At 54.1% G+C, this 24,776-nt stretch overlaps 1 protein-coding gene across 1 annotated transcript in view; it reads right to left on the bottom strand.

The window, feature by feature from the left end:
* BPIFB4 (BPI fold containing family B member 4) overlaps positions 1–23,484 on the bottom strand; it is a 29,371-nt gene extending 5,887 nt beyond the window's left edge. The window contains exons 1-13 of the mRNA XM_070486355.1: positions 23,400–23,484; positions 18,407–18,469; positions 17,341–17,860; positions 16,299–16,403; positions 15,456–15,599; positions 13,007–13,070; positions 12,494–12,554; positions 11,517–11,608; positions 9,677–9,880; positions 7,966–8,019; positions 5,281–5,451; positions 2,964–3,031; positions 1,505–1,547 (exon numbers count right to left, since the gene is read on the bottom strand). Coding sequence (XP_070342456.1) covers positions 1,505–1,547; positions 2,964–3,031; positions 5,281–5,451; positions 7,966–8,019; positions 9,677–9,880; positions 11,517–11,608; positions 12,494–12,554; positions 13,007–13,070; positions 15,456–15,599; positions 16,299–16,403; positions 17,341–17,860; positions 18,407–18,469; positions 23,400–23,484 — 1,674 coding nt within the window. The remainder of the gene's footprint in view (positions 1–1,504; positions 1,548–2,963; positions 3,032–5,280; positions 5,452–7,965; positions 8,020–9,676; positions 9,881–11,516; positions 11,609–12,493; positions 12,555–13,006; positions 13,071–15,455; positions 15,600–16,298; positions 16,404–17,340; positions 17,861–18,406; positions 18,470–23,399) is intronic.
* Between the last annotated feature and the right edge of the window lie 1,292 nt (positions 23,485–24,776).

The following is a 24,776-nucleotide window of genomic DNA, read 5'->3' as shown; positions in this document are numbered from 1 at the left end:
CAAGGACTGAGGGAGGCCCAGTTCCTCCCCGGAAGGCACAGAGCACGAGGTCTAGGGTGGCTCTCTCTCAAGCCACCACAGCGTCACAGAAGGCCCATGGGCCCCACAGCCAACACTCCAGGTTCCCAACCCAGCTCAGCCTCCAAGGGCCTCTGGGCAGGTTCCCTTACCTCTCTGACCTCAGTTTCCTCAGCTTTAAAATGGGCCAGTAAGCCCAACTTGCAAGGATTCAGTGAGGATTACAGGCAGACGGTGTAAAAGGTGTGACTTTGAGCCTTTTCATACACTGTCTTTCTCGACTTCTCTAAGCCTTGGTTTCCACATCTGAAAATGGGGGTGAATAATCCTTACCTGATAGGGTGGATGTGAAAACCTAATGTAGGCTCTTGTATGTAAATCACCTGCCGTGATGGAGGACCACGGGGCCCTAGAGAGACAGGAGCGTGAGACGCAGCGCTGCCTCTTACTTGCTCTGTGACCTTGGGCTTGTCACTTAACTTCTCTGTGTTTGACTCTCTTATTTGGAAAATGGGCTAATAATTGTATCCAAATTGTAAGTTTTTTTGTTAGAATTAAAAGAGAAATCTTGTTTAAAAAAAAAAAACCCTTAATTGAGTGCCCAGTGCACAATCTCTGTTGCTCCATAAATATTCATTAATTTCACGTTAAGCGTTAGCTCCTTCTTCCACTTGGATCCAGAGATTTGAGTTCTGGTCCCAGCTCCGCCCCAACCAGCTGTGAGGCTGCCCTTCTGTGGGCACCAGTTTCTCCGTCTAAAAAACGAAGCTGGCAATACAAACTCCATGGATTGTTTTGGTTAGAAAAGCTCAGAAATGAGCAAAACAATGGGTTTGACTTTCCCTGCACATGTGGAAACCTTACCCAAGCTTTTCCCAGAAAGCAAGCAACTATTTCGTTGTCAATTAATAAAAGAAAACGAGCATTTCTGAGGCCTTAGGTGGGGTGAAGGACACAAGAATGAACAAAGAGATGAAACAGGACCAAATCCTAGACTAGGAGCGTCTCAGACTCAGGAACTCTTAGAAAAGCAGAATTCCAGAACACGGGGGTAAGGGGAGGTTAGAAATAAATCCACACCTGTTTGTTTTATGGACGAGGAAACTGAGGCTCAGAGTGGGATGGTATTGCCCAAGGTCACATAAGGGTCAGCGGCAAAGCTGAGACTCCTGAAGCCTGGGAGGAAGGGGTCCCGAGGACGCGGCTGCCCCCACTGCCTCCACACCCTGGAGCGGAGGGATTTGGGCCAAGTTGCCTCCCTGGGAGCAGTCAGTTAAAATGAGACAGCACCACAAGCAGAATAGAGGTTGCTGTGAGGCTGTACTCTGCCCTTTGCTGGCTTCGTGGGCCTCAGTTTCCCCATCTGTGACACAAGCCCTGACAGCCCTGACGCCAACGCTTTGGAATTCACAAACTGCCCAGGGGGAAGCCAGCCTCATGGGGCTCCATCCCCAGATCTCGCCCTAGACCCGAGCTTGGCACTTACATCAAAGTTGCCCACGTTTGAGGTTCTGAGGTTGAGGCTGGTCCTGCAGATGAAGAAAACAGGCTCTTAGAAGAAGTCAGTGGCTGAGAATCACAGGGGCCCCATTGCAGTAAACGACCAGAAGCCCGTCCACCAACGTCCTCACGAAGACCCCCCTCGATCTGGGGGGAGTTAATAAGAACCATGCTGGTCTCCATGTATTAAGCACTAACTATGCACCAGACACGATGCCGAGGCCTCATACTCCATAACATAAGGCACAAATCGTAACTGTGCCTCCTACTGGCTGTGTGCCCTTGGCCAAAGTACTTAGCCTATCTGTGCCTCAGTTTCCTCCTCTGCAAAATGAGTGGCTGCAAAGACTAAATGTGGTAATTTAAGCAAAGCCCTTAGAACCATGCCTGGTCCCTGGGGAGCGCCACGCATGCGTGAGCCGTCATCAGTGCCTCACTCAACCCTCCCAGCAACCCCGTGGAGGAGGGACCTGAGGCACAGAGCTGGGGAGGGAGAGCCTGGACTCACACCCTGAGCCTGGCTCTTGGCTCCTGCACTGTTCTGAGCAGGGAGGCCCAAGGCCTGGGTTCGAGGTTTCACTCTGCACTGTCAGGGCCTCAGTTAACTAATAAATGTTTGTCATATGAAGAAAAACCGACAATGAACTAGGCACATGCTGAGAATTTTACATTCAGTCTCGTTTATCTTGAAATGGTAAGAATAATAGTACTTCCTGCCAAAGGCTGATGTCACAAATTAAATGAATAAAGACACATTTAGGGCTTAGTTCAACACCCGGCACACAGAAAGCATCTGATAAACAATAGCTATTATTATTATTATGAGTCCTGTGAGGTAGAGACTATGGTCCCCATTTTCAGATGAGGACACAGAATGTGAGAGAGGCAGGATCACTTGGCCCGTGTCACGCAGCAGTGGTCACATTAGGGTTTGAACCCACGCTGCCTAGCTCCAAAGCCTCTGCTTGTCCCATTCACGGCAGCTCCAGGTGGGACAGACCTGGGTTGGCTCACAGCCCCTCTCTGTTCTCACTGTGTGGCTCTGAGTAAGTAAATCCACCTCTCTGAGCCTGGTTTTCTCCTCTTTAAAATGAGAGAAAAATAGCCCTGACTCTGCAGGACCATTGCAAGGATAAACAAGTACCTAGTGCAGAGCCTGGCACCTCATCATCACCAGCATCGTTATTATTATTGACGTCGTTGTTGGCAGTCAGTTCCTTCTATTAAGCTCACGGCCTCACCCGCCCTGCCCAGCTCGTGCCAGTGGTCTCGGCAGTCATGGCCCATTTTCACCTCTGCAGCCTCTTGGATTTACACGTCCCCAATAGGCATGCCCGGAGACCTCGAAGCCCTCCGTGGTGGCCCCCAGTGACCTGACCCAGGACACAGCAGCACCAAAGAGACCCCTCCGAGGAGCAGGAGACCGAGGCGGCAAACCCCCTTACTTGTCCAGCTTGGCGTCGATCATGAGCTTATCGCCCTCCACCGAAAACGTGGCCAAGAGTTCTGTGTCCTGGAGGAAAGGAAAGGGGGACGAAAGGTCACTGCCCTCATCGTCGGCCGTCGCTGGCTGAGGCTCGCTGTGTGCAAGGCGCCGGCCAGGTGCTTCATTAGCACCGAGCATAGTGATGGGTTGTTCCCTGAGGTCTTGGTCCAACTCCTCTCTTAAGCCGAGACCCCCATCAACTCTCACCATATAATGGGCTCCCCCCATCCCCAGAGGGAAGGAGTTGGGGATAATAAATTGCCCACATTAACTGTTGCTCACGAGTAAGTCGCAGCAGGGGCTGCGTGAACGTTCCCAGGAAGCCAGCGGGTGGTCGGCTGGTGGGGGTGTCTCAGCAAGTTTCTCTGAGCTGCTCAGAGGGTCTGGGGCGGCCCGCAGTCTATGAACCTCCTCCAGATGAGGCACTGCAGATGGGATTGGGCATCACTGCTGCCAATCATAACTGCCCCGCCCCCCAGGAGAGGGCGGGAGAGGTCCAGACGCGACTCCCTCTCCAGCAGAAGCCTTGTTGTAGGAAAATCCCTTATTGCTTCCTGCCTCCCCCAAAATAAAATAAAATAAGTTGGTCTTATGAAAAAATAAATGAAAGCTCCCAACACATTCAGGTGATGTTATTAGTAATAATAATGCTAACAATAATTGGAATGACAGAGAAGGACTGGGGGCTCTGATGTACATGGCAGGGACCTACATGGGCGTGGAAATCAGTCCATCCCTTCACGAGAAAATGCGACTGCACTGAGGCCTGAAGGATGTGCAGGATTGGGCCAGGTGAAAAAGTGTATGTGAGGGTGCTCCAGGCAGAGGGAAGGGCATGTGCAAAAGCCCTGGGGCAGGAAAGAGGTTGGCAGAGGGACAGAGAGAGTGAGCAGGTGAGGGGACTCCAGGAGGCTGGAGTGGGCTGGGACCGGACCAGGGAGGGCTAGCGGGTGGGAGAAGGGTCAGAGCTGCATGCTGGGGCACTGGGGAGTCATGGCAGGGTTCTGAGCTGGATCTAAGAAACGTTTGGGCTGTTGATAGAAACCTCTCCACAGAGCAGGGGCCAATCAACAAGGGAGTGGATGAGGGCAGCCGTCTCCACTCCCCGGGCGAGAATCAGCCCTTTTAATCTGTCCTCTGACGCTGCCCAGAAAGGACTCCACGCATGCTCCAGCCGAGAACGGCCACTTCCAGACTGGAGGCGGCTCGTTTAGCCTCGAGCCCCAGGGGGAGAGATGGAAGCCACGGCAGACAGGACAGAGCCCTGAGTGTCTGAGTCTGAAGCTTTAACCAGGGAGAAGGAAAGGGCGCTTACAACCTAACACGTTCCTTCAACAAATACATCCCAAGCACCTGCTGTATGCCGGGCTGTGCGAGGCTCTGGGGCTCGGGCGGTAACGCAACAGCGCGCATCTCTGCCCAGCAACAGACCAACAGACACAGGCATTGTACAATGTCAGGTTGAGGCTATGAGCCAAGTAAAGCAAGGGAGGCAGGGAGAGAGACGGGAAGGGTGCGGACATTTCAGACAGGTGGTCTGGGAAGACCTCTCTGAGGAGGTGACATTTGAGCAGAGACCTAAGGACATGAGGGAGAGAGCCATGCAGATATCTGGGGGCAGCGCATTCCAGGCAGAGGGAACAGCATGTGCAAAGGCCCTGGGCGGGACTGTGTCTGGCGTGTTGGAGGAACAGCAGGGACCTGAAAGATGACCAGGGGATGAGCTGGAAGGACTTGGTGGGCCATTGTTAGGAGATTAGCTTTTGCAAAGGGGAGTAACGTGATTTTAAGAGGATTCCTCTCTACGAAATAACGTGGAAATTGTATTTGTATCTGTCCCCTGCTAGGTACCAGGGATGAGAAAGCTGGGACCATCTGTCTTATCTCCTCTTTCTCCAGCGTCTAGCAGAAAGCCCTACACACAGGAGGTCCTCAGTAATATTGCAGAGTGCGTGACCAGGGCGTACTGTGCCACACGCTGTGGTATACAACCTGTAAGAATAATAATCGCCAACACTTGGAGCCCTTACGGTATGTCAGGCACTGGTCTGAGCAACTTGTTTATGCCCCGCTGCCATCCCCATGTGGTAAAGGAGAAAATCAAGCCCAGAGAGGGAGAGTGACTCATCCAAGGCCACACAGCTAGATGTGCTAAAGACTGGATTTGACTCAGATCACCTGGCCCCAGAGCTCATAGCCACTATGGGGGGACTATGGGGATTTGAAGGGGTCTGTGGATTCCAGGAGACCCCATAGCCGCCCACATCCCCACTCACCACATCAATGAGGCAGATGGTGGTCTCGACGTCTTTGGGCTGCGAGACCATGATCTCAGAGGTGGCGAACACCTTCACCAGAGCCTTGTCCTTCTGCAGGGTCACTGAAGGTGGGTTTGGCACCTGGATCCTGATGGTGAGTGGGCGGGACTCGGGGTACTGCTGGAAGACCTGTAGGTGGACACCAGGCCAGGTGAGCGGGGCCCTGGACAGAGGGGGTGCCCAGGGGCCTGTCAGCCAACCTCTAAACTCATAGCACGGGGTCCCACACTGCAAACTTTCGGATTCAACAGCATCGCTTGGGTCCTACAAACCACACGCAGAGGCTCCAACCTGCTGCCGGATTTGGGCAAGAAGGAACTGGCCGCTCCGAGCCTCTCGCACAGGGTCATCGTGAGAGCTAAATGTGATGAAGCCAGCAAAGCTTCGAGCTCAGTGCCTGGAAATGGTCCAGACCTGGCACTGAGCAACGTGGGGTCGCCTGGACACGCATGACTTCATTGAACCGTCCCAACCACTCCATGGGGTACTTTTTCTCCTTGTTACAGATGAGAAAACTGAGGCTGAGGGGGGAACGTCAGGCAAACTGCCCGAGGCCAGCAGGATTGCTGAGATTCCAGCCCAGGTCTCAGAAGGGCTGCGACTCGGAAACCTGGGCCCTGTCTCCCCTCCCGCCACCTCTGGACGCCCTTCCTGAAACAAGAAAGCCCACGACACGGGGCGTCCCAGTGAAGTCCCAGAGCAGGGCACAGCCCGCCCTCGCCTGGATTTCCTGGGGTCACCAGAGACCCCCGATGGGAGAGTGCCGAGTCCGTTCGCTGTAAATTGATTCCCGAAAAGCTCATTTGCCAAAGGGACGATTGATCAAATCACCAGTTTCCCATCTTTGCTAAGTAACTGATTTACCAAAAAATTAATTTTAAGGAACATTTTTTTAAAACATATTAAATGAGCATAAATAAATGGGGGAAACCACAAAATTACTTTAAAAATAAATCCATTTAAATGGAAACTTTTCCATACGCAACGCAGCAGAGGGAGTCCTGGTCCTAAGAAGACTCTGTCCATCGTCTTGAACACGTTCAGGATGAAACGCTTTTGAAGAAGCTCTCGGTCAACTGACAAATCTAGTAAATTCAGCCAACTGACCCCTCAGTGGACTCACCCCGTGGCAAATTGGCTTTCAACAAATCGAGGATGGGGACTCAGCTTTCACAAGGGGCTTCTCAGCATGCTTCCCCCGAGGGTCCTGGTGCCCCAACCACCCCCCACCCCAACATGCAGAGTCTCCAGGGACGAGCAGCACGTCATCATGGGGACCTGAGAGGCGGCCTCGGCCTCGCTGCCCGGAGCAGCAGGAGCCCCGCGGTGCCCACCCCAGCCTGGGTCTCCAGGACACCTTCCTCTGCGTCCAGACTGGACCCTCCCTGCTGCGGACTCAGCCCCACCACAAGGCCTGGCCTCCGCTCTTGCCCACCTGTGCCGCTGCCACATGGTGCGACCTCTCTGAGCCTGTTACCCTGATCTGTAAAATGGGTTGCTCATCCCTTCTGGCCCCATGGATGAGGGGATGATTGGAACCAAATGAAAGAATGGATTCTTTAAAATGGTCATAAACTGTAAAGTGTAGTGCACACAAGAAGTGGCCCAATAAATAACAGGTCCAAGAGGGTGAGGAGTCTCCAGCCTCCCAGAGCTGCCGCTGTTTATGGCGTTGGATTACGGTGTCCTGCAATTCACCTCTCAACCACACGAGGGCGATAGTGACCATCTGTTGAGTTTGGTCCCCCTTCCCGCCTCCTCGGATCCACCCAGAAAGAGAAAGCACGGGGAGAAAAGAGACGAAAAATGTCTAAAATGGCTGCAGATGACACCAATCCTTCACACCTGTATAACGCTTACTACTTAAGAAGCTCTTTGCTGCCAGGTGCAGGGGGACAGGCCTGGGACCAGAGTGGGGACAAGAACTGGGATCAGAAAGAACTTTTCTCCATCTGTCTTCTGCCACTAATCCGACAAGAGCATATTTGCTCTTTTTAAAAAAAAAATGTTATTATTAACAAGAACAATAATAGTTAACATTTATCAAACCCCTGCTCTGTGCCTAGGTCCACAGCCACTCTGTGAGGTGGGCATTGGTGCCCCATTTTCCAGATGAGAAAACTGAGGCTCAGAGAGAGGAAGTCATTGGCCTCAGGTAGTACGGTTCGGTCTTGCTGAGCGGGAACTCAAATTCATATCTGCTCCAAAGATCTGGCTCTTTCCTTCTAAGCCGCCGTGCACCGTATGTGCCCGGTCCTGGGTCAGCATCTTTACACACGTTATCTCCTCCACCTCCTCTACCCTCCTAGATGAACCTGTGGAGCAGGACTTAGCATCCTTTTCTGACAGATGAGGACGCTTAAGGCTCAGAGATGTTAAGACTCTCGCCGGTAGACACACAGCGAGGAAGCAGCCAGGCCAGGATTAGACCTGTGCAGGCCAGTCCACTGCTAGAGCTCAGGATCTTTGCACCTCGACCCCCCCATGCCCCCGCTTCTAAGAGTCTGGCCTCCATCCCTTTGTCACTGCCTTCCCCTGTGGGGGTCAGAGCAGCCCACCCTAGCACTGAGGGGCTTCCCTTCCCACTCGGCTCCTGGGAGGAGGGTGAGGCTGAAGACAAGGGGACGCAGCGGCCTTACGTACCTTGGGAATCAGGGCTCCCAGCGTGGACGTGGTGAGCGGGGGGAGCTCCTGGAACTGCAGGACGAGAGGAAGGGTCGGGTGAGCCCCTGAGGCTGCGGGCACAGACAGGAGTGGCGACCGCAGTGATGAAACCCCCACGCGCTCCAGGCAGCCAGTCGGGGCCTCTTCTCCCTCAAAAGACCCCTTGGGAGGCCCTACCGTCCAACAGCGGCCGCCACGCAGACCATGGTAGCCATGTGGTGGCTGAGTGCACAGGGCCAGCCACTCAAGCTCACCACAGGCAAGACTTAGAGGGCAGCGGCAAGACTGACTCTTTCTCCTCTGAAACCGCGACTCCTCATTAAAACAAGGTGAGCATCAGTGGTCCATGCGCACAACCCAGGCCCACCAAATGCACGGCTCGGCCACATCCCAGAACCACCTGTACGATTCTCACTTAACATCTTCCCTAAATCAACTTACTCTGAGGTTAACACCTCAAATGCTGAAACATGGGAAGCCAGGACCACGTGACAGAAAGAGATGACAACGTGGATGTCACTGTCGGTGGAGGGCTGTGGGCATGAGTCCTGCTCTCTCTTGGTTAAAAAGAGGACACTTAAAATGCAAGAGAGGGTGACTATATACTGGCCCCAGATGGAGACTTTCCTCCTGATGGAATCAAAGACTGACATAATTCCTAAGATGGTTTTTGGGAGGATATCTTGTTCTTTTTTCTTTTTTCTTTTTTCTTTTTGAGGAGGACTGTCCCTGAGCTAACATCTGTGCCAATCTTCCTCTATTTTGTATGTGGATCGCCACCACAGCATGGCTTGATCAGCAGTGTGCAGGTCCACGCCTGGGATCCAAACCCAGGAACCCTGGGCTGCCAAAGCAGAGCGCATAAACTTAACCACTACACCACCAGGCTGGCCCCTGAGAATATCTTGTTCTTTTAGGATACATGTTGAAGTTTATGGAGTGAAATGTCATGATGCCTCCAAAACCTCAAATTGTTCAACAACAAATAGGTAGATAGATAGATAGATAGACAAGTAGATGATAGACAGATAGATAGACAGACAGATAGATGATAGATGATAGATAGACAGATAGACAGATAGATGATAGATAGATAGACAGATAGATGATAGATAGATAGATGATAGATGGGTAGGTGGGTGGGTAGGCAGATGGATGGATAGATAGATATGAAGCAAATATAGCAAAATATGAACTGGTAAATCTAGGTGAAGGATATTTGGGTACTAATTGTACTATTTTGCAACTTTTCTGAAGGCTTGAAAATTTTCAAAAGAAAAGATTTGAAGAGAAAATGACTCTGGAACATACAAAGGGTATTCGATTCTTACGTATCTTTTAGTTACTTAGTATGAATATTTACCAAGTAAAAGGGTTGTAAACATCTACACTGAGATCCATATGGATGAATATATATTATACTTTTAAAGAAGGATTGGATAAAATTAAATAGCATGACTAGGGAGAAGCTTTCTCGCCTATGGCTGGAGGTTGTTTGAGGCCGTGTCGGTGCCGCGCCCAGGATCCACGCTCTGGTGACCCTGACGTAGTTGGTGCCCATCCGTGAACTGGAGATGCGTCAAGTTCCTGCTTTAAAGCAGTTTCCCGGAGGCCATGGGGACAAGAGAGGATCAACGGGGAGCTGCTTGCTGCCCAGCCCGCCCCACCCCCGGATGGGGCCGTGACTCACCATGCCATCGGTGATGTCAATGTCCAGCGCCCCTTGCTTCTGCAGGAGAGTCAGCACTGAGCCCAGGAAGTTGGCAGAAATGGCCAGCTGGGAGTTGGTGTTGTCGCCCATGGGGGGCAATTCCGGCATCTTTTGCCTGGGAGCCATGGCCGGCCTCCCCAGGGGGTAGTCGATGAGGTCCCCTCCAGCCTCCCCAACCAGAGTCTGGGGAAGCACAGAGGAAATAGGTCACAGGGAGAGGTGCCGGGAGAAGAGTGGAGGAGGGAGCACAATGGCTGGGGTGAGGCCCTGAAGCTGCCTCCAGGCAGCCTTCCTGGATTAAACCCGCTGGATCTGAGTGACTCTTTCATTTAAGGCCCCCATAAATTCAGTTCAGGATGGAATGGAATCTCTTGCAGTGCCTGCTTTATGATCACTTATAATTATAGCCGTGGTAGATCACTGTGTGTTTAAATACACGTATGACTTAGCTTCTCCCACTGCAGCCCTGCCGTACAAGTTAGCAGGTTTATGCACCCGCACAATACACATTAGCATATCTGCTCTCTGTGGACCAGACCGCCTCCATGGCCTACACGGCACTGTGTGCTCTACCCCGGGGACCTCTCCACCTCATTTTGAGGCACGGTGCCCCATCCCCCCTTCTGCAGTGCAGTCGCCACCTCAGGACAACCACCGTGGCCCTTCCCACGTGCTGTTCCCTCCCCCACACTCTTCTCTTTTTATGTCCCACTCAAACGGCAGGTCTCAGCTCAAGAGTCACCTTCTCCAGGAAGCCCTCCATGACCTCCCTGGGCACATCACATCCCCCAGCTCTAGGCTCTGATAACCTGGGACCCTCTTTCACAGCGCTCACGATCTCTACTTGTATATTCATTTGAGTGACTAGTGGACGGCCCATCCCCTCCAGCAGATCGCAAGCTCCACTAGGGCGGAGATCTTGCCTTGCTGGCTACTGCCCGTTCAGCCCCGGCCCGGAGACCGGCACACAGCAGGCAGTCCACGAACATCTCCTGAGTGGCCAGTGTTTATGAATACAGCAGGTGTGTGTGTACACGTATGCACAGGTGTGCTGTGCACGTGACAGCCCGGGTGTGCACCTGCAGCTCTGAATCTGACAGAGCACGTGGGGAGGCCCCCGGGTCGTGCAGCCCAGGGGAGGGACATATGTGTGGGCGCCTGTGCACAGTTAGGGGCCAGATTCCGTGGTGTGCTGGAGCCAGCTCACACCAGCTCACCAGAGCCAACTCCACGCATTTCCTCCCAACTCCAAGTTCAGTGATGTCATGACGGTAGCTTGAAATTGGCCATTGTGGGAGTATTTGTACCATGGAAATCAGCGAATGCTACAAATCAGGACTTTCTCTTAAAAATCACAGAGAGCCGGTTGTTGATGCTTACCAGCACACTAGCTCACTACTGGCCAGACTCATTCCTCCAGCAAACCCAAGCCCATAGCAGCAGCTCTAGTAGCTAGAAGCCAGATTACCTGGGTTCACATCCCAGGTTCGCATTTATTAGCTGTGTGACCTTGGACAAGTGGCTTAACATCTCTGGGCCTCAGTTTCCTCAATTAAAGTGCCTACCTTAAATGGTTGTTGTGAAGATAGACTGAGTCACTCTGCATAAAGCACTAGGAATGTGCCTGACACAGAGTGAGCAGGGTTGGCTGTGGTCGTGTTTTCTAACACAGCCCCTAGAAGATTCCCATCTGATCAGAAAAGGGCTCTGTTCAAATGCTGCTTCCCAGGCATCCAGCAGAAGCCCCGGGGGCCTCTCGCTCACACCCAGCCTGGGGGGAGCAGGCCGCCCTCCCTTGCCCTGAAGCCCACACACTCACGTTGAGGTCCAGCTCCAGGAATTCGCCAGTCACAAGCGGGAGGCTGGAGAAGGTGTACTGGACGCTTCCCAATATCCCCAGAGGAACCAGAGCTGCAGGCAAAGTGGGGGGGGTCACAGAGAGGTCCCCCTCACCCACCTGGATGCCTTCCCTCCTTGCACCCTGAGGGGGTGGGGTGACAAGGCTCCAGCTCCAGACACCATGGAAAGAGCAAGAGTTCTGGGTTCAAATCTCAGCTCTGCCTCTTTCTTGCTGCGTGACCTCAGGCAAGACAGTGCACCTCTCTGAACCTCAGTTTCTTCCTCTGTAAAATGGGCTTAAGACAACTCCTTGGACTATACTGGGGGTGAGCAATGAGATCCTGGATATTGATAAGCTCTGTAAACTGTGAAGTGTAAACTAGGGAAGAGGTTTTAGGGTTCCACAAGGTGGTGTTTCATTGGATCTGGCATTTCCCTGACTGCTTGTGAAGAACAGCCCCACCTTCTGGGCTCTTCTTCCCTTGTGACTGTCCACAAAAAGAGAGGATTTTACTGTCTGGGAAAGACATCCTCAAACTGCCTGGAGTCGCAGAGAAATGGGAGCACATCAGAGAGGGCCGCCATGTATGGCTGTAGAGATTGTGCACTGCACAACTCAGGTGCCGCCATCATGTTATGGTCTATATGAAAGGAGGCCCTTGGAATCAGGCAGTGCATGAATGGCACAACTCTATGGGGCAGGCTTGCCTTTGGGAATGTTCACCCAGAAATCCTGGCTCAGGGGTGGTGGTGGAGCCTGGTTCTGAGGACCTGGACAGTCTCAGCGGTGTTTCCTGTATTCACTGCCTGTCCCTCCAGGGGTTGAAGCTGAGCCCTCATTTTAGAGATGAGGGAAAGGGGCAGGGTCTCTTCTAGTCCACTCGGCTGCCAGGGCAGAACCAGGGCTCAAGGCCAGCCGCCCAGATGGGCCCTGTGAGGAAAGCAGGAAGGACTTACAGTCCACGAGCCCCAGCTGGTCGTTGACGAGCCCCAGCACCACGTCCACGATGGGGCAGAGCTGCAGGGAGAGGCAGGACGCTCAGCGGTGGTGCAGGGGGTTGGGGGGGGGAGGCCCGAGGGACAATGACGACAGCTACTGTCTCCTGGCCGCCCACTCTGTGCTAGGCCCTGTCCTCCCCCACCCTGTGGAGAAGGTCCCTCATCATCCCCACTCTGCAGGTGGGGAAACTGAGGCACAGAGAGGCGATGTGATGTCCCACACCTGGAAGGGCGGGAGCTGGGATTCGAACCCAGGACTGTGCGGTTCTCAAGCCCCACCTCCTAGACCCTTCACTAACGTGTCCCTCCGTGTGCCTCAGGGCCGTCCAGAGCCCCAGGAACGTGCCCCAGCTGCCCAGCTCCCTCCACCCTCTGGTCACCTGAGCGCCCACAGGGATGGAGGTTGCACTGTGCCCCTCAGCCTGGGGAGAGTCTGTGCTCCGTGCTCCCCGTCCCGGGACAGGTTCTTACCAAGTCAGGGAGGACATTGACCAGGACTCGGTTCACCAAGTTGTCCACGAGGTTGGGGAGAAGCCTGGGGAGAGAGGGGCAGACGAGGAGTGGCTCAGGCTTGTCCACACTCGGGGCCCTCGCCCAGGCTCTGAACAGTGTACAATCACCCACATCTGGCTGGACAGGCTGCCCCAGGCAAATTGCTTGGCTTTTTACTCATTCATTCACTCATCCATCCATCCATTCGTTCATTCATTCATTCAACAAACAAATGTTCCTTGAGCTCTACTATGGGCCAGGCCCAGGCTGGGATGCTCCTCATTTCTGACTGCACAGGTCGTCCCCTCCTGCTCGTCTGCCCTTCCGATGGGCTGTTCGCAGCAGCTTTGCGTCATCTTCCCAAAGGGAAATGAACGCACCCCTTTATCCAAGCTCCTGACGCCGAACCTCAATAAACACAGACGCTCAATAAATGTCTGTGGACGGACGGGAGGGAAGGAGAAAAACGGGCCCATGGAACGCGCTCGTGTGGTCCACGAGAACACAAGGGGTGGGTACTGAAAGATTGGGAGACTCGATCCACCCTACAGACAGGGAAACTGAGGTCCAAGACGCGACCCCGAGGAGTTCTAGCGCATGACCCAGCTCCAAACCAGCTCTCCTAACCTGCCGGCTATTTACGGAGGCGTTGACGAGACACACAGACAGACAGACAGACTTGTAACAGACAGGTATTTGTTTCTCGAGGCCCTGCAGTGACGAGGAGATGAAGGGAACATGGCCATCCAGCACAAAAGTCACTGACAGCTTGACCCCTGACGAATCGGGCCCCTCTACCCGCCCCACGCCCACACTGCCCCGCCTGTGCGCCCCCGCCCGGGTTGCAGCTGACCACCCAGGGCTGTGTCTGTTTGACAAAGCAAAGCGTTTCTTGAGATCAAATCCTAATTAGGTCATTTCCCCCAAGCTTACTATGCGTTTTGGCCTCCTTTTTAAGGGGCCTTATCCTGGTTCCAATTCTTTTTGGATGATAAGGCCTGTGAGAACGCACATGCATGTTTATCCGTGTGCATGTGTGTGTTTGAGTGTGTGAGTGCATGTGTTTTGGGAGACAGTTTGAAGTTAATCTGTGTCTGTTCAGGCCGCAGACTATTTTCTCCTTCTGGGAAATTATCCAACAGACCCACTGGCCCACGTGTGAAAGGGCATAGGTAAAAGGTTATTCGTTGTACCTTATCTGTTGGGGAAGATTAGACAAATTGCAGTGTCCAACACTAGGGGACTGGGCAAATAAACGATGGTTCGTCCAGACGATGGACTATTACACAGCCGTAAAAAGGAAACAATAAGGAAGCTCTCCAGGTTTGGACACAGAAAAACCTCCAAAGAGAGTAAACGGAAAGAGAGAAGAGAAGCAAAACACTGTCGATAGCGTGTGTGCCCATCCGTGTTAAAATGAGGGTGGGGATGACAATCACACGCATGTTTCCTTCACCCACAAAGAAACTGGAAGGAGAATCGAGAAACAACCACGGTGACCTTGACGAGAAGGGGGCAGAAGGGAGACGGCGCGGGAGGGGCTCTTCCCGACGCTGCCTTTTTACCATTTTATGTTTTTGACTGCGTATTACCACATGTATTTCCTAGTGAATTAAAAAACCCGTGAGGTTTCTGTGTGTTTCCCACCCCTTCCCCGTCCCCACCAGAACACCAGGGGCCGGTGAGCTCTGCCTTCACCCGCCCTGGAGCGGAAACAAAGACGCAGGGGGTCCCACACCAAGTAGAAATTTCGGGGCTCCAGTCACACAATGAGTTTCTCTGCTCCCAAAGTCTAGCTGAGGCAAGGGCTGGGGGGACAGGGCTGGGAGAGCGATAAGACAGGAGCAGAAGCATCAGGGGCCAGAGGCCTCAGAGAGAAGCCGAAGATGGATCCTGCACCACGAGGGCCGGGGAGTGAGGACAAAGGGACTCGGCTCTGAGCGGCCCTCATCCCAGACCACCGCCGAGGCACCAGCCAACACCTGGACACGCGAAACGTTTCCGGACAGAGGATGGAGACCTGGCCACTTTGTGGGGCGTCTGTAATAGGAAAAACTCATCCCCTGACCAAGGTCACATTGGACAGAATCAATTGTGAAATTTCCCTGTGAGTTGGGGCACCAATGTATACAGAGCCCTGTTAGATATACATGCATAAACTCATAAAATGTGCCAGGTTAGTCACTAAGTGTTTTACATCCATTACCTCAATTTTGAAGGGAAAAAGAATTACCCCCATTTCACAGATGAAGAAACTGGAGCTCAGAGAGGGCAACAGAGTTGCCCAAAGTCACACAGCAAGGAATAGCAGAGCTGAGGTTTGAACCCCAGGTTGCTTCCAGAGCCTCCTCTCTTAACCATATGGTTTGCCAAAGACAGACCACTCCCTCCCCACAAGGCACCCCACTGCCCGCTGGTGCCCACTCACCCACGTAGCAGCTTGACTTTGATGCCCCCCAGGAGGGTGTCACAGCGCTCGATGACCAGCCGTGGGTAACCCATGCGGTCCATTGTCAGCCGGACCTTGGCCGTGATGTTCACCTCCACGGCGATGTCCAGGAAGCCAATGAGACTGGAGGAGACCATGGGACCAGGGAGGCAGAGTCAACCCCCACCCTCCAGGCAGCACGGCCTCACCCGGCCTGCCCGGCGCTCCCACCTCGGGCTTAGTCCTTGCTGTCCCTGCCCCTCGCTGTTATGCGTCTATTTTTCCCCTTGCTCGTCTCTAGGGATCCCACACCGGAAGGCTCCCTTGGTCCTCCAAGTCATCTGTGAACCATTCTATCTCACCCTCAGCCTAAGAGAGCTTCCAAGGCTGGGGCCAGGGGTCAACGAATGAACTCTGTGTATGAACTCCGGTTTCCAAGGTGACCACCCGGTGCCCTGCCTTTATAGCCATGACCTCGTCCCAGGGGGAGAAATCAATGCAAAAGGCCATGGCTACTGCCTTGTCTCCTCTCATTTGTGGCCACAGCCACCTGGAAAAGGAGATATCACTATACCAGTTACAGGTGAAGACACCAAGGCTCAGTGACATTAAGGGACAGGCCCAAGGCCACACAGCTTGAAAGAGTCAGGACTCAAACCCAGGCCGTCACCTGACTCCAGCCTCCCAGATCCTAACCACCGTGCAGCCTGCCTTCACCACGGACAGGGACCACAGACGCCCTGAGCCCAAAGGTATGAGACATGCCCACTTAGACGACCCGCCCGAGATTTCCCAGCCAGAACATAGGGTGGGCGAGGACCCCTCCAGGACCCGGGCCACTACCTCTTCCCGTTGATGGCCACACGGGTGTACAGGCTCAGGTAGACGCCCACGCCGGGCAGGAGCCGCACAGACACCCGCGGGAGGGTCAGCTCCACGATGCGCAGCCTGCACAGGACGGAGGGCAGTCACCCCGCTGCCCGCCACCCCGCTCACCTGGGAGCACCCTCCCTCGCTTCCCCTTTCTCTGCGCCCCATTCATTCCTCCTGACTCTAAAGAGACCTGAGGTTCATGGATAGGACTTGGAAAACACAGGGAAGTCAGAGGGAAAAAATGCCACGAGCCATCCTCCCACGGCCCGGGGACCCGCTGCTTGCATCTCCATGTACTCCTTTGAATTTTTCTTCCTGTAAAGATGACATTCCCTCTGCTTGTCCCTGCCCCTCTTTGCCTGTTCCCTCCTACATAACCTTCAGATTTCAGCTCACGGTCCTCTTTTGCCGGGAAACCTCCCCTGACCTCCCGCACGACACTCACCCCCATTTCTCCATGAACTTCTTAGCACTGTTCTGACTGTATGAGCATTTCCAGGGTTCTTTATCAACGCCCATATACCCCACCAGCAAGTTCCGGGAGGACAAGAGATGTGTCTTTTCTTGGCTAACCAACGGGCCGTGTCCCCAGTGCCAACACAGTGCCCCCAACACAGTAAGAGCTCTTAAGTATTTGTTGGATTAAATAGTGAATATGAGGAGGAGGCTGGGCATACTTGAAAGTTTAGTATATATGTATAATCTTAAATGCCTGGGCTTTTCCCCCTTAAACTATATTCCTATGACCATTCTACAGATGAGGAAACCGAGACTCAGAGAGATGAAAAGCACGGCCCAGAGTCACACACAGATATGAAAGGTTGAGCTCAAGACCCCAAGTCACACAACCTGAGACTCAAGATGTCCAGGCCTGAGGCCAAGCCCTGAAGTGTACGGGCTCCGAAGCCCATCCCTCTTCCACCCCTCCTCCAACTCCAGGCCTCTGCAGGCGACCACCCATGGTTTGAGCTTCATCAGGGGGCCTGATAGGGAGCAAGCGGCCCCTCCTTACCCCGTGATGCCCTGCACGGTGCTGAGGATGCCGCCCTCGCCGAGCACGCCCAGGACGCCCCCTCCTCCAAGAAGTCCTCCATCACCAAGGAGACCGCCTCCACCAAGCAGGCCACCTTGGCCCGACAGGATGCCATCGGCTGCCAGCATGCCCCCAGTGCCCAGCAAACCACCGGGGCCCAGTGCCCCAGTGGCAACTCCAGGTGGGATCTCTCCGGGCCGCAGCTCTCGCCGGTGAAGCCTGCCCACCGTTGCCGCGCCTTCAGCTGACCTATACCGCCCACGGCCCCTGTGGCCGCCATATGCATTCTCGGCACTGCGGTAGTCGCCATTTCGAACGTCCCTGATGCTTCCATCCGACTCAGGGATCTCACCATATCGGTATTTGCCCCCTAGCTGAGCGGCGTTGTCGTTGGTCTCGATGTGACCGTACTTGTAATTACCACCAAGCTGCTTGCCATTGGTGTATTTTGGAGGGGGTTCTCGGACATGGAAGTCATTGTAGGGAACACCACCGACACCTCGGGGGAATTCAACGTGTCTGTAGTCATCGTAATGGTGTCGGCCACCACCCAAAAGACCACCACCACTGCCACCCAACAGCCCCCCGCCATGGCTACCACCACCACCCAACAGCCCCCCACCATGGCTACTACCACCCAGCAACCCACCACCACTGCCACCCAACAGCCCCCCACCATGGCTACCACCACCCAGCAACCCACCACCACTGCCACCCAACAGCCCTCCACCATGGCTACCACCACCCAGCAACCCACCACCACTGCCACCCAACAGCCCACCACCATGGCTACCACCACCCAACAGCCCCTCACCACTGTCACCTCCGCCACCCAAGAGCCCCCCACCACTACCACCCAGGAGCCCTCCACCACTGCTGCCACTGCCACCCAGTAAGCCTCCGCCAACTCCACCCAAGAGGTCACCACCGCTCCCTCCACCCCCACCACCAAGCAGGCCTCCCAGAAGACCACCTCCCCCGCCACCTCCACTTCCACCAAGCAGACCCCCCAGGAGCGGCCCACCACCATCACCACCAGCTTTACCCATGGGCACCTCTCTCAGGGCCGAGTGGAGAGCATCGCTTTTCTGCAGGGCACCTGAAATGGCTGCAGAGAAGCAAAGATTTCAGTCAGGGTTCCTCCCTTCCTTCCACCTCCAGCCCCAGGCACCACCTCGGAGCATCGCTCGGCTCTCCGTGCCCCACTTTTCCCATCAGTGAAATGCCAAGGTGGAACAGAAAGACTCCTCCGGACCAATGCAGCCCTGACGTCCTGGGGAGCTCATTAGCTGCTGGCTCTGACCTGCTCATACTTTAACTGGATTTCACCAGCATTCAGCCAAACCTGCATAGATTTTCTTCAGGACCCTCCTTTTCAAAGGCTCCACACTTTACAGCTTCAAAAGCTTACTTCTTCATGCATCAGCCCAATGGATTCCTGGGAAATAGTCAAGGCTGGAATTATTGTCCCCATTTGGTGGGTAAAGAAATTGAGGCCTGTGACACCCAGCTAGGAAATGACCTCATTTTTCATTCTCATGACAGCCTTGGACAGGAATCGGGGCAGGGCGTGTGTGCTCGTTTGCCAGATAACAAGAGTGAGGTCCTAGGAATTGGAGGCAGGAATAATTATAGCCCCCGCTCTTGAGGGCCTTCTATGTAGCAGGAACTGAGCTAAGTTTTCAAAAAGTCATCTCATGTCATTCTCATATCAGTCCTCTGAGATGAGGACTGTAATTACACCCATCTTGCAGATGAGGAAACTGAGGCTCAGAGAACTCAAGTCATGGACTTCAGGTCACGCAGTCAGTATTTGAAGTATTGAAGGCTGACTCCAGGCCCCTAGCTCTTAATCACTGCTCTCTACTCCCTCAAACAAAGTCTCCAACGTGGTGTCTGGCACATAGTAGATGCTCAGGGAATGGTAGCCAAAAGAAAAAGGGGGAAACTAAGGCCCAGAGAAGAGAAGTCACCCGTGCACCTGCTGTAGAATCTGCTGGTGAGGAGGAGAGTCCTCGAGAACTTCAGAGTGCGCTCGGCTGCCCTCCCTGCCCCGTGGCACCCCCCCCCCCCCCCCGTCGCCTGCAGGGCTGGACTCACCATTGCTCAGCACATCTTTGGTAACCCTAAGGACGGTGTTTGTGTCTTGGCGGACGCCACACACAGCAGCCACGGACAGAGCAGCCACACACCAAGCCGTCCACATGCCAGCACTGCTTCTCTGCTGAGGGGACAGCGCATCAGATGGCAGTGGCTGGGTGTCACCACCCTGGCCAGCAGGTGGAGCTAGGCACCCCCTGCCAAGAATGATATCAGGACCCGGAGGCCCAGAGACAGGGGAGATCGACCCAAGCTCACACAATGGGGCAGGGCCCAGAATTCCTGATACCACCTTCTGGATTTTTCAAACTGAAATGAATCTGGAGACATAAAGCAGACCCATTAACCAACCTGTCCCAGAGCAGGGATGTTTGATTGTCTCTCAAGGGGAAATTTCCAAATGGAGCATCAGGGAGAGAGGGGCAATAGGGATTCCAACCAAAATAGCAGACTAGTAGCAGGCAGACTCTGGAGAAATCTCCAGCATCTACCCATCCATCCACCCAACCACCCATCCACCCACCCATCCACCCATCCATCCATCCAACCATCCATCCATCCATCCAACCATCCATCCATCCATCCAACCATCCACTTATCCAACCATCCACTCTCCCTCTTATTCAGCCATTCATTCATCTATCCTTTCATCCATCCATCCTTCCTTCCATCCTTCCTCCCAACTGTCCATCAACCATCCAAGATCCAATGAACCAGCAAGCCAGTCATATATCCATTGATCTATTCATCCATCCATCCATCTTTCCTTCCTACCATCCATCCTTCCATCAGTCCACCCGCCCATCAACACATTCATCTAGCCACACTCCCATGAACCCAGCCAGCCAGCAAACGCCCTTTCCCACCTCTTCGGAGGAGGCAGTTCTCCAGCACGGGGGTAAGATTAACGGCTCTGGATCAGAGCCGTGTGGGTTCTCTTCCTTAGGCAAGAGAGTTTACCTTTTTGACCCTCTGCTTCCTAGTCGCTAACACATCATATCTGTACATAGTAGACACTCATTACATGGCAGCTATTGTTACTGTTTGGGGACTATTATTTCCGACCCCTAAGAAGTGGGTGTGGAATATTACAAGGTCGGAGGGGCGAAGCATGCGTTGTGGGATGAGCAGCTCAGGCTCTAGGAAACTTTATTTTGCTGCCTCCATGCCTTCACCCACTTCTCTCACTCCATCAGCGCAGTCTACCCATTCACCAGCCTCAGAGAAGCAGAGCAGGACACGGCCTCCCATCTGGGCCAAACTGCGAAATTGTTGGCCTCATCTCCCTCCACTTATGCACCCTCTTCCCTTTTCCCGGGCCCCACTTCTCTGGAAGTTCACAAAGCCCTCAAGTTCTTTCCCCACGCTTATCAGCTCCCAGGAGAGAATCAGAGGCACTAATTTATACTAGAATATTAAGGACAGCTATGTGCAAGAATTTTTTTTTTCTGGCTTCCTCCCCTCAGCCTAACCCTACTGCCCAGAGAATTCTGTATTCAAAGAGGGATCACCACCTTCAGCTAAAAAGATGGGCACCGGTGGAGGGATTTCTGGCATCCACAAGCAGCTGAGGAGTCTCGGGGAGGTAGCAAAGGTCCCAGGTACCCAGCAACCCTGGGAGAGATGAGTGTGGCTCTGTTCGCCCAGGTCATTGCATGTCGATCCCTGAGGGTCTCCTGACTATGCCGTGCTATAGGCAAGACAGCTGAGGCTCGGGGAGGGGTCACCCGGGTAGGTCTCTAGTCTGGAACATTCCTCATTGCCTCCCCGGGCCTCGGCCTCCCTCTGCCCAGACACTGACTAAGGAAAGGGCTCCTCCTTACCCCCGGGAGGTCCCTGTAGCTCAGTCTGGAGAGGTCCCGTGTGCCAGTCCCTCTGCTTCTGGCTGAATCTGGTCACAGGCTGGCCTTATATAGCAGCTGGAGTCTGAGCCCGGACCCAGAGAGGGAAACACTGTGTAATTACGGGAGACCAGAATCCAGATTTGTTCTGCAGACTGGGCATTGAGCCTCAAAACCACAAGGGTTTGCGGTTTGTGGCTAATTCTGGGAGCTGTGTTCAGCCCCGGATGGTGTCACATGAGCTGGGGTTTATCCGCCCCTCGTCTGGGCACACTCCTGGAGACCACCCCTAGGCCCCCAGATGGGAGAACTCACACCCCCCGAAAGCATCTGATTTCCAAAGCAGGCACTGCCCACTGCAGACAGCCTGGGCAGAGAGGACGTGCCCAGACGGGACTCAGCATCAGGCTGGCCCAGGTTCAGACCCTGCTCAACCCCCGACTCCCTGCATGACCTTGGGCCCGCCACTCCCCTTCTCTGTGCCTCTCATTATTTCCATCTGTTAGACGGCTAGAACACCTGCCCCGCAGGACTGATGGGAGAAGAACAAGTAGACGGGCTTCTTTCGACCTGCAGAAGGTTTTCTCCCAATATTGCACTATGAGATGTTCACGCGTACAGCAAAGGCGGAAGAACTGAAGGGCAAACGCCCATATACCCCCACCTGCCACATCTGCCATTGACACTGTTAGACTTACTGTACCGCAAATCTATCCATCCATCCATTCATCTATTTTTTTTTAAATGCATTTCAAAGTAAGTTGCAGGCAACAGTACCTTTCCCTCCAGACACTTCAACACACATGCCACACGATTCTTTTCATCTACATTTACACACAGTGAAATGCATGAATCTTAAGTGTTTATTTGTTGAATTTTGACACTTTTATACAGCCACGTAGCCCAGACTTAATAAAGAGCACTTGTGTCACTCCAGAACGTTCCCTCCTGCCCCTTTCCAGTCCGTGCCTGTTCCCACCCTCAGAGGCAGCCACTGCTGCTCCCAGACGTTTGGGACACAGCCCAGATCTCTTCCTTGGCATTCAGGGCGGATCTGCCTTCCACACTCAGTCCCACTCCTCCACTCACAGTGTGCTGCTCATGCCTTGCACCTCCCACCCCATTCTAGCCCCCCTGCCTCTGGGCCTTTGCACGTGCAGTCCCTGCCATCTAGAATACCCTTCTCCAGACCCCTTTGCTCAAACTCGTGCAGAAACATCAGCTACTCTGGAAAGCTTTCTGTGGCAACCCCCAACTCCAACCTTTCCTCTGGACCACCCAGGGCCTCTGCAGCACATACTGAGATGATGTTGCTGTGGGAAAGCCAAGCCTGCGCCCCACCCCCAGCCCAGCCCAGGCACAGATGCCAGTGTCGTGAATGAATGAATAAACGCCCTTACTCTCCGTGGGACAGGGAGCTGAGTCGTCTCTGCTTCCCAGCCCCCAGGCCCAGCCTGGGTCCTACCTCCTTGTCTAATGGATGCCACCTCCACCCTGCCCCACCATGTCCTCCCGAGAAGTCCTCTGGAGTGAGGGGCCTCCTCCTCCCTCCCATCGAGGCTGCTGTCAAGTTTGGCTGAGAATAAATGTGTGGTTCCCTGAATTCAGCAAGGAGATGATCCACCCACTCCTGGAGGCAGTGGGGGCTCTGAAGGCAGGCATGGTTGACGTCAAGACGTGCCAAGCTCGCTTACGTCACCCCTGGCCCCTCGGGGACTCGGTTTCCCCATCTGCAGTGGGTGCATTAAGGCAACAGGCTTGGAGCTGGATGTTGGGTGCGAGTCCAGCCTCAGTTCTCTCCAAGCCTCTGTGTCTGTGGTGCCGAGACGGTGACTGGAAGGGCCCAGCGGGAGAGGATGTGGTGAGGGTCAGTGACTCAACCACGAAGGTGCTGAGGACAGGGCCCGCACACGACAGGTGCTCAGTAGGTGGCATTTTTATTCCCATGATCCCCAGTGCCTGCTGGCTCCGCTCGGCAGCAAGTCAGCAAAGGCCGTGAGGGGCGCGAGGCGGCGCGTCAGCCCCAGCCCTGGACCGTCTTCTCCTCCATGGGGGCTGGAAGGGCTCCGGGACGGGGACCCCAGGGGACACACGCACCTGTGTTCCCACACCCCTCGGCCCTCTCAGCCTTGGACAATCGCTTCTGCTCCAGGGCCTCAGTCTGCCATCTGAGAGATGGCATAATCGCACTTCCCCAGCAGGGTTTGGTGGATTATGTAAGAAACGTCTGGAACATGCCTGGAACCTCCCTTTGGCTCCCCATTGCCTGGCACTCAGTGTGATATAAATGCTCGTTAAACAAATATATTACCTTTTTAAATTGAAATGCAACGCAAAAAGGACAACTGTGCCTTTCTCGATCCCTCCCCCAACCAGAGAGCAGGGATCGACTCGCACTGTAGACTGTAGAGGGCGGTGCAAACACGGAGGTGGTTACTGTCAGTCACCAAGGCTCCATGCCCATCCTCAGTCCTGAGACCAGCCAGGCCCTGGCGGCCACGAGGCCGGCCTGCCCCCCTCGGAGGATTAGAGCAGCTTTGGCGCCAGGAGATCACCTGGGCTTAGTGTCCAAATGGTACCTTTGTCTGGAGCCGGAGGGACGTGGCCCTGGGAGGTGACTCACCCCCAAAGGTGACTCAATCATGCAGGGGGCCACGTGCAGGGGCTCACGCAGGGGCTGTAGGGACCAGGAAACAGAACCAGCCCTACTACCAACCACTCCACACAGCCTCCTCAGGAACCATAAGCTCAGCAGGGCTGCAAGGGGGCTGCCCAGCAGAGGGTGTCACTGCCCATCTTGTGTCATCCTTCAACCCCAAGTGTGGAGGGTCAGAGCCCGGGCTCTGGAGTCAGGGGGCCTGGGTTTGAATTCTAACTTCATCACTTCCTAGCTGTGTGGCCTTGGGCAAGTCACTTTACCTCTCTGTGCCTCAGTTTCCTCCACATAAAATGAGGATAAAAAGAGTTAGAGAGAGCTGGAAAGTAGAGCTGATTCAAGGGGTCAATGACATAATGTATAGAAAGCACTTAACAGTGTCTGGCAGTGTGTAAGCAGACAATAAATGCAGAAAGTATTACTTCTATAGCACAGCAGCGGCAAGCCCAGGGCTTAGAGTTAGAGTCAGAAGGATCTGGTTTGAATCCTGGCTCTGCCACTTTGGAGCTGTTTTGGGGCCCATTTCTCTGAGCCTCAGTTTCCCCATGTGTAAAACAGGGTGATAACACCCACTGACTATGGGCGATATGAAAATTAGACAAGCGAAGGGATGTCCAGCATCTAACAGAGTGTCCAGTACACAGTAAGCGCTCAGTGGGGGTTAGCTGCTCCCATTGCTACTCTGTGCAGCCACAGGACCCACCACAATGAAGCAGATCCCGCCCCTGACCTTGAGGAGCTCTTGATCAAGTGGGAGAATGGGACCGAGGCAGTGACAGTCCAATGGCGAACGCCGCACGGGGCCCTGCCTCGGGCTC

Source organism: Equus asinus, chromosome 15 (assembly GCF_041296235.1).
Source record: "Equus asinus isolate D_3611 breed Donkey chromosome 15, EquAss-T2T_v2, whole genome shotgun sequence".
NCBI lineage: Eukaryota > Metazoa > Chordata > Mammalia > Perissodactyla > Equidae > Equus > Equus asinus.
This window is presented reverse-complemented; position numbering and strand designations above follow the sequence as displayed.